The sequence below is a fragment of the Arctopsyche grandis genome, chromosome 5 (genome assembly GCF_051622035.1).
Source record: "Arctopsyche grandis isolate Sample6627 chromosome 5, ASM5162203v2, whole genome shotgun sequence".
NCBI classification, from domain to species: Eukaryota; Metazoa; Arthropoda; class Insecta; order Trichoptera; family Hydropsychidae; genus Arctopsyche; species Arctopsyche grandis.
The window spans coordinates 8,688,637-8,698,312 of NC_135359.1; the positions used below are offsets into that span (position 1 = coordinate 8,688,637).

A 9,676-nucleotide genomic window follows, 5' to 3' on the forward strand; every position below is an offset into this window, starting at 1 on the left:
CAGAGAACGCCAAACCCGTAAAATCATCGTTGGTTTTACACTCGGTGAGACGCGTATCGCCTTCTCACGCCCGAACTGTCCTGTTATCCACTGTGGAAGTACAAGTTCGCGGCGGAGATGGACGTTCGCACAAGGTTCGAGCATTGTTAGATAACGGCTCCGAACTCAACCTCATCTCTGAAGACTTAAGAAGGCGACTCGCCTTAAAGTCGAAAAGGATGGACGTCAACCTGGTAGGAATAGGTTCAAATAGGACGTCCATTACTAGTGGCGCGGTAATTCGAATTCTACCGCGCATCCCCAATCAGGGCTCCAGTGTTGATCTCGATTGCGCAATCATGCCCGAGATCGCGAATCAACTTCCATCGCGCAACGTGTCCGAGATTCGGAGCCATTTGCCGCTTCATCTCCCCCTTGCCGATCCGTCATTCGATATTCCCGGTACAGTGGATATGGTGATAGGCAGCGACGCCTATCATGCGATGTTAAGCAATGGCAAACGTACCATTTTAGTTCCCTCCAAGTCACGCGGTGACAGAGGAGGACGCATCGCGATGATGAATACAGCTTTCGGCTGGATATTGGGCGGCTCTCTAGAAGCGCCCACAGTTTCAAGCGATTCTCGGAATTGCCATCACACAACGGGTCGTGATCCGTTATCTTGTTTTGGCGCGAGACGTCCAGTCAAGACAGTTACGCGTCCCCTGGACGAATCGCGTATTTCCGCGGTACGAAGATTCCGCTTGCCGAAGCGCAATGTACCCGCGCCCTTTAGCCCTCACATCTTTCGACCTTCCCAACCCAGCTCCCATAACTCCTGGCCAGTTCCTAGTTGGCGCACCACTAGTTGCGCAACAGCAGGAGGATCTGGTCGATCAGCCCGGAGCGAGGGTGCTACCACACCAGTACATGCAGCAGCGGCCCCTGGCAGACAGGGGCACAGGAGTAGGTCCTACTACTCCTCCATCAGCAACACCAAGCGAGCAGTCCGGCGATTAGCTCGACTGCCAGTCGAGCAGCACTCAGTGAATTTGTGCAACGGTGTGGCGAACGTTCAAAACGTCCCACATTAAAGTTGGCGTCTTTAATTTGTGTTGTGATTTAGTTAAATGTGTTTCCATTTAGTTTTTTTTGTCTCTTGTTTGTTGATTGGTGTTGGTAATGGAGCTATCAATGCATATGGGACATGTAACGGCTTAACAATATTGTTACCTAGCACTGGTGTTGGTTTTTTGTTGTTTTTTGTTTGTTTGTTTGTTTACCTTGTTGGTTGTTTCTTGCGGGCTTAGTCAGCTGTTAATGTACAGCGGGACGATTGACGGTGGACGAACCTTTGTTTTGATTACTAATTGTGTATTGTTTGTCTTGTTTGTTGTGTTCTTTTGTTATCTCATTTGTCATGCTTCATTAGTCTCTTGATTAATTCATTTGTTTTGGAATCCGATCCTCTGGATTCCAACGGGGGGAGTATGTTCAGACTATGTCTGATGATCGGCTTTCGTGGCTTTACGACCCACGATTTGGCTGATATATTTTTGTGCTGGCCACCCTGAGTCAGCGGTTGGCACACAAACTGACAGTTGTCAATAGCGGTTTGGCGCGTAAACACCCCGTTTTTACGGGGCCCACCTCGCCACCGAAATCACCAGCTAGAGGCTGGTGAGGGTTGTGACGATACTTGGAGACCAGCTCCAGTATCCGTCCGGTGTGCACCAGAGGAAGCTTGGTCTGTCTTCGTCCAGAAGGCAGACAACTGAGCTACGCGTGGCCAACCTCAAAAGGCACGCGTGGTTACTTTGTTACTCCCTCCCCCCTGTCCCCCCTGCTTGATCTCTGTATATACATATATATATATAAAATACAGTCACCATACAAACAGAATTACAACCTGTTTTCATTATTACAATTTCCCGCCTTTGTCCTGTATCACACTCACTTACGCACACTGTACGAGAGAGAGCGAGATATACATCAAGCCGAGCCGACATCAGCAGAGACCAGACCATCGACGACGAAGGAAGGCACCTTGAGGAAACCAGCCCCGCCCAAGCTTACCACTAGCTATCTCACAAAACCGACTTCCGGGGTGCTCTCGAGTTGAACATCCCTGGAGTCTGTACAACCTGTTTTCATTATTATACAATTTCCCCCCTTTTTCCACATCACGCATCCCACGCACATTACGAAGGAGAAAGGGACATAGCAGAGCAGCCGACATCAGCAGAGACCAGACCACCGACGACGAAGGAAGGCACCTTGAGGAAACCAGCCCCGCCCAAGCTTACCACTAGCTATCTCACAAAACCGACTTCGGGGGTGCTCTCGAGTTGAACATCCCTGGAGTCTGTACACATGGTCTTAGAAGACCTGATGCACTCAGGGAGGGCGTTATAGGGCTTGGTGCAAGCGCGGAACTTACCGAATCGTGCCTTATTAAGGTATTATGGGGGATGAACGAATGAGACGACTGGCATGTTAATGCACGTGTTTATTATATGACAGCCAGTGGCGGCTCGTCCTAATGGGCTGCCGGGCTGCAGCCCCTCCTATAAAATTCTAAGATATATATTTAATAATACATTTAATATTTTATTTATTAATGATATTTTTTTTATTAGTTGGATGGACTTAACTATTGGGGCCTTCGACAGAGTAAATATTACTTACAATATCATCCATATCCAAAAGGGTGATATTGTAAGTAATGTTGACCGTTTTGAAGACCCCACTAACTTGTATGGTGACAGATGAATTAAAATGTTGCTGTACTGGCTGTAAAGTGTTACAGCGCCGAGCTGAACGCTGCGCAGCCCGGAGTTTCGGAACGAGAAAGAGAAAGAGCTATTTGCAACTGCAGATAGCTCTTTCTCTTTCACTCACTCTGCCATTTTGGGCTGGACAGTCGGCAGCCTTCGCCTGTCTGCCGTCTACAGTCGGCAGTCTTCGCCTTCGACATTCATCTGTCAGTTTGTTTAAGATTTCGCGCGCTTGATCTTACATTTGATTAGTTGAATCGCACGATCACAGCTTTATTCGTTTTCGTTACTCTTAATTGGTTGTGTACTAGCCCTCATCAAATCTTCGGTGAGTCGTTTTCATTTTGATAACAGCAAACTTTTTTCAAATCTGTTTAACTTTTTCTCGTTATTTTTTATTTAAATATATTAAGATTTTTTTTCTTTTAAAAATGGAAGAACAAAGAATTCAGTAAAATATTTACAAAATTTGCACTTTTCGCGACTAGAACTTACCGAAAAAGTCGCTATAAAAGCATTAGGCTGCCTCACGCCCAATTTAATTATTTCACAGCCTGCAACTAGTAGATCTTTTAGTTACTCGCGAAAATTTAATCCAGACATTTATAAAAAATACAATTGGTTAACGAGATGTACAGAAAAAAACGCGTTATTTTGTTATCCGTGTCTTTTGTTTGGAGGCGAGTCGCCAGGCGAAGCATCTTGGACGAAAACAGGAGTTATTGACTTAAAACATTTAAACGATAAATTTAAAAACACGAGGGAAGTGTCGAACACTTAAAAAATTTGTGTAATCTCACGATTTTGGGAAGCTTGTCGGCGGGAAATAGATAAGCATAACGAAAACGTCAAAAAAAAATCGGGATGTTTTATTTAAAATTATTGATTGCGTTAAATTTTGCGGTAAATTTGAAATGCCAATGAGGGGGCACGATGAAACAGATAATTCAAAAAATCCAGGAGTTTTTCGGGGGCTTCTAGAATATTCACAAAATTTCGACGATTCTTTAAAAAAACATTTTCAAACTTCTTCGGTTTTTAAAGGGACATCAAAAACTATTCAAAATTAACTTTTAGATTGTATTTTGAACGTGTGTAGGGAACAAATAAGTGCTGAAATAAAAAAAAAACAACTTATCTAGCTGTTATGGCAGATGAAACAACCGATGTATCGATGCATTGTCAACAGGTTAATGTTTTTCGTTACGAATTAGGGGGTTAAGTTTTTGAAAGGTTTTGGGTTTTTTTTAATCCGCGTCGCGAAACCAGCAAGAACGAATTTTTTTAGCAATCTTACTGGAGTACCAGCGTATTTTTCGAAATCTTCATCGCGTTTGGACGCACCCCTTTAATGGGTGGTGAATTTTGCTAGTTTTTTTTTCAATAATACTTAAATCCACATGTAAGTGGTCGTACGCCAAAAATTGTGCTTATTTTGTCCTGTTATGACATGATAGAATAATTATGGTGACATTTTTTAGACATATTTTCAGTGCAGCCCCGCCACTAAAAATTATCACGAGCCGCCACTGATGACAGCTAAAGGCAGAGTGGTAGTGGCTCTCCGAACCCAGCCGGGTTGGTCCCCACTCGCAGGAAGGCAACCAAACTCGACCATGTCGTATAAGCGAGCCGCCACAGTATGTTCATACTTAACAGCACTGCACGACTCCGTTTCAAATATGTCATTTTATTACATTTCTATTTATATCTACCTACACGTCGCGGTCACGTCACGTTTACAGCAATTTGGCCGAGTGCAAGGCAAAATCGGGTTACTTATACATTAGAGCCCATGATGATACGGCGCAATATTGCTTACGTCGTATTATCAAGTACTTGCAATATGAATGCATACACGTGCATTCGTAGCTACGCGTCAGAATACAAGTCAGCAAAAATGTTTCGACGTTTATCAAACGAAAAATGATGTATAATCGCGCTGTTGTTGGAAGAAGACGTTCAAGACGGCTATAAAAAAGCATAGAGGCGTTTTTATGTGCATCTCATGTTAAAAAATATAGAAACCGAAGGAGAGTTTTGAACACTGTATAAGGAGCTTGTGGATGATGGACAAAATTTTTTTAAATATTGCCGTAAAAAATTTAATTTTTTTTTAAATATTTGCGCCAAAACCATGTCGAAAGATTGAACAGCTGTCAACTGTTACTATCGATAATTGGTCCAAAACAGCAAAGCGGCAGACTTATGGCACGTAATTCGCGTGTATATTTCCACGATGGCCAAAAAACGGATACGACACGTTGATGGATGTTGTTGTAAGGTATGAACAGGAAATGTCGGGTACTGCTGTAAGCCTGCCGTGGCGTAAACGTGACGGTTGGTATGAATATACCCATACAAAATGTACCAAAGAATACTTTTCGTACGGCCGGATACCTGTTGAAGTCGGTACGTGCTGACTAGGTATGAACAGACCTTTAAACTCGCCTGAAAGATCCAACTCAATTTTAATAATTGCATCTGTGCACATCGAAAGGTTACTCGTCATCTGATGTGCAATCTATCATTCCAGAAGGCGAGAATTGCGTTTAAAGCTGCCATCCAGTTTATCTGCCGTTCAGTCTGTCTGGTGATTGTCGAGCGCTTGTACCGCACCGGGCGTTATACATTAGCACACCCCTGTGAAAGACGGTAATTGGACTATTCGTCACATTGGGGTGGTCACAAAGACAATTTTTGCCATGAAAATCGCGAATACACAATATTTGGCACTCAAGTTCTCGTTACTATGATAGTTATCGTTAGTATGATGGACTTTTCGGCTGCCAGATGTTCCGTTATAGAGATTTTAGTGACTTTGTGACGAGTAATTTGTGACCAGTAATCACCGAACCATGAAAGACACTCCCAGCTGTCTTTTTTTTCTTACTCTACCTACAACTAAATTATTCTTATTTCTAATGTGTAATGATTATGAATATCTCTATTTCTATTATGTTCCAAATAAATCGCAAATAAACTTGACAAAAGCAATATTATTATTGATTATTTTCGCTCGGTGCGTTGGTGTGACTGTGGCCATGGTCGTGTTGAGGCTAGTTTGGGCTGCCGGTGCGTCTTCGGTTTGACGTTTGGCGCGCTTCACCGCACGGCGAGTCGGGAGCCTCCTTCAACATGGTGGTGAGCGGAGGAGGGGGCGGCGGGGGAGGAAGCAGCAGCGGAGGAGGCGGGGGCGGGGGCGGCGGCGGCGGGGGGCGCGTGATCCAAGTGACGAACATCGCGCCGCAGGCCACGAAGGACCAGATGGGCACTCTGTTCGGCTACTTGGGCCGCGTCGACGACATCCGGCTGTACCCCACGCTGCGCGACGTCTCCTGCCCCGTGTCGTCGCGCATCTGCTGGGTTCGTTACGCCGAGTCCGTGTCGGCCGGCGTGGCTCCTCACCTCACCAACACCGTCTTCATCGACCGAGCTCTCATCGTGGTGGGCGTCCCCTCGGCCAACGACCTCCCCGACGAACACCGCGCGTTGCAACTCTCGGGCGGAGGCCTTCCGGGCTTGGGCTTGGGCTTGGCGCCGCAGACGCACCCCCACGAACCCACTCTACCTCCACATCTCATCAACACACTCGACGGACTTCCTCCAAATCAGGTATCATCCAAATATACATATACACATCGCCGTCAATTATCATACCGTATTATAAACAATCGCAAATTCATACATTTCAGGTTATTCAAACTCACGATCCTCGTCTCTCTGCCGCTGGGTTACCCGTGTATCCACCTCTACCCGCGGCCTACAACACTAGACAGATAGAGGAGATACGTCGCACGTTATTGACCATCGACGTACACCCCGACGTAACCGCTCAGCAAGTCGTCGACCATTTCAGTACGGCCGGCCAAGTTAAATATGTTAGGTTTTGTCAGAGAGACTCGGATAAGTTTAAGTACGCGCTGGTCGAATTCAGCGAGCAAGAGAGCATCATTAAGGGGTTGAAGTTGAATGGAACGAAACTCGAGGGCTGCGTCATCAAGGTTGTCTAATTGTATATTGTACAATTTGTACTGATAAATGTATGCTCATTGAAGAATTGTCTGTTTTAGGTGCATCATGCGACTCAAGCTATTGTAAAGCCTCAGACTAAGAGTAACGAGGCCGCTCAACGGGAGATAGAGGAAGCCATGTGTCGCGTTAAAGAAGCGCAGAATCTTATCTCGGCCGCTATCGATCCCGTAATTGGACTCTTGTCGAAAGAAAAGCGAAGGTTTGTTTTACTTCGTATTACGTTTGGTAAATGTTGAAAATATTTAACTATTCACGATTACAGGTCCCATTCTCGATCAAGATCGAGACGTAGATCTCGTTCTCGTCAACGATCCCGTCGTTCACGTTCTCGCTCGCGACACAGATCGAGACGCTCTAGATCTCGATCGAGACGCCGTAGACATCGTTCTAGGTTCGTTCGATATGTGAGATCTGAAAATGTTAGCTTATTGCAGTTTATTATTTATTTTATTTGTCCGTTTTTAGATCCCGTTCTAGTCATCGTCGTAGCCATTCAAGGAGGTCTCGTTCGCGTGGAAAGACTTCGCGTTCCAAAAGGGATAAGTCGCGGAATAGGGATAAAGAAAAAGAAATCAAAGAAAAAGACAGGAGTAAGAAGGAAGAAAAGGAAAAGACGGCCTCGATTGAAAAAGAGTCTTCTTTGGAGAAGAGACGTTCCTCGTCTAAAGAGCCATCTAAAGAAAAACATCGTTCTCGCTCGAGGGAGAAAAAATCGCGGGAACGTAAACGCTCCAAATCTCGAGAAAAAGAAAGGAAGCGCTCCAGATCCAGAGAAAAGCGCGACAAGAGGAGTAGATCTCGCGGTAAAAAGAGGTCCAGATCTCGAGAGCGAAAGAGATCCCGGTCTAGGGAACGAAAGCGCTCCAGGTCTCGAGAACGCAAAAGATCCCGCTCTCTTACGCGAGATAGGAAAAAGTCGATATCCAGAGACCGTAAGAGATCCAAGTCTGTCGATCGCAAACGGTCGCACTCAAAGAGCGGATCTAAACCGAGAACTAAGTCACCGAGCGTAGATATTAAAAGTAGGGAGTCAAACGAGAGAGACGATGGCCCAAAAGTGGCGAGAGACTATGACGAGGAGGAACGTGGATTCGATGCCGACGGTGGATCTGGTAAATCCGAAGAATACAATGCCACACCAGACGCCCGCAGTAAAGATTCTCCTGATAATATGGATATTTCTAATTCTCCTTAATTCAAAAGATATGTATTTAAAACAAGTCTACTTGTATTTTTCCTCATAGACATGTAATATAAATTTGTGCATTACTTAATAAATCAACTTTTATCTCACTTTCAATCTTTCATTTTACATGTGACTAAGAATTTATTATTGGCATTACGATGTGAGCTTTTTCAGTCCTTAATATAATACTGCAACAAAAAAAATCCTTTTTTTACTTACCAGAGCAGAAACTATTCAATCGTTATTAAGTTTGAGCCACTGAATTCGAATATGACAATGATTTTGGTTGGTTTTCTCTATTTTATGAGATATGAGCGTTTAAAAATTGCGCAATTTTTAGAGATCTAACTCAAAATCTAGTACTTCTGTGCCATAAGTGAGTATTGGGTTTTTTCTATTTATTGTGATTTATTATTTGTTTAAAATACGTATAGTTAATTATTTAGTGAATTTTAAAAATCATGCATACAGTCATCAACATCAGCGTTTTATAACTTATTTTAAAATTATTTACTGCTCGAATTAGTACATTTAGATAAAAATATATTGAGATAAATCAATCCTTACAAAGGTGGTCAAGTGAAATTAGCGAAATAAACTCGTAATATTACAGAAAAAGATGTGTAAAATAACATATTTTTGACATTTAAAATTCTATTGATAACTGGCTTACCTCGATAAAATAAACGAATTTTTGTTATTAATCCACAAGAATAGTCGAAATATGATTTTTTTAAGTGGAATTTTATTTAATTCTCAAAATAAAGACAATTTAATATATATTATCCCTATTAATTCAATTCAGATTTGGGTAAATACGAGTAAATAATAGTAGCGAGTTTTTAGCTCGCAATTTTACCGATTTAAAATTCAGCACATTTTCAATTAACCCTTTTAAACGAAAACAAAAAATAGTTTGGCCAGAACACTATCCCAATAAATATGTTTCAATAGAAAATACTCAATATAAAATAGTATTAACAGTGGGAAAAAATCCCAAACGAAAATACGTACCTTTAACTTTTGATTTGAACTGGACGACTACTTGGAGATATTTGAAAGCTGAAAAGTAATACAAATGAAAGATAAAATACCTGACTATAGATTCCATTATTCATTTTGGACAGGAAATTGACAGATTTTGAGACATCGACTGAACAACACCAAGATATAGAAAAATCACGAGATTTAAAAAACACATATCTCCGAATCTCGAGCCAATCAACATTTTTTATTGCCAGATTCGTGTTTACTGGGCATAGATCTATAAGAAAAGCCATATCATATCTATGAACCATTTTTCGTGTCGAACAGTGTTATTGGTATAATATTGTTGCGTCGGGGTGGGTGAAGGATCCAAGTAAAAGGCCAACAGTCGTCTCACAGCATTTATTGATGATTAAGGAGGTACACGCACTGGTAATTCTCGGTCCAGAATGACCTGATATCGCCTTATAAGGGGTAGATCTCTCAGGACGTCTAATCTGTTTACCTACTGTATAGTCACGTATTCGGATATGTATTCCCACGGTATGAGAAGTGCAATCATTGTTTAGCTTTCATGCACTTAGCTTGTCGCTAATCCTTAAAACCACTTACACCGGTCACACGGCCTCTCAGGACGCTACCCGGCCTAATCCGATCGCAATTACTCGGCGGCTCTTTTTAGTATACGTAACAATATTTTAAAGAAAAATAA

At 42.8% G+C, this 9,676-nt stretch overlaps 1 protein-coding gene across 2 annotated transcripts; it reads left to right on the forward strand.

The window, feature by feature from the left end:
• Positions 1-5,796: 5,796 nt before the first annotated feature.
• On the forward strand, positions 5,797-8,085 carry Srp54 (splicing regulatory protein 54). Of its 2 annotated transcripts, none has more exons than XM_077431705.1 (5): positions 5,797-6,371; positions 6,452-6,760; positions 6,830-6,990; positions 7,054-7,182; positions 7,257-8,085. In XM_077431705.1, the coding sequence occupies exons 1-5, from the start codon at positions 5,895-5,897 to the stop codon at positions 7,984-7,986; spliced, it is 1,806 nt and encodes a 601-aa protein (XP_077287831.1). In that variant the 5' UTR covers positions 5,797-5,894; the 3' UTR covers positions 7,987-8,085. The 2 variants fall into 2 exon arrangements, with proteins under 2 accessions (XP_077287831.1, XP_077287833.1); XM_077431707.1 differs by having other exon boundaries at positions 5,807-6,371; positions 7,072-7,182.
• Positions 8,086-9,676: the final 1,591 nt, after the last annotated feature.

Excerpts from the sequence above, each read along its gene's own strand:
- Srp54 (XM_077431705.1), top strand. The coding sequence starts at position 5,895 with ATGGTGGTGAGCGGAGGAGGGGGCGGCGGGGGAGGAAGCAGCAGCGGA. Across the intron at positions 6,372-6,451 it reads ACGGACTTCCTCCAAATCAG|GTTATTCAAACTCACGATCC; the intron begins GTATCATCCAAA and ends CATACATTTCAG. Across the intron at positions 6,991-7,053 it reads TTGTCGAAAGAAAAGCGAAG|GTCCCATTCTCGATCAAGAT; the intron begins GTTTGTTTTACT and ends TCACGATTACAG.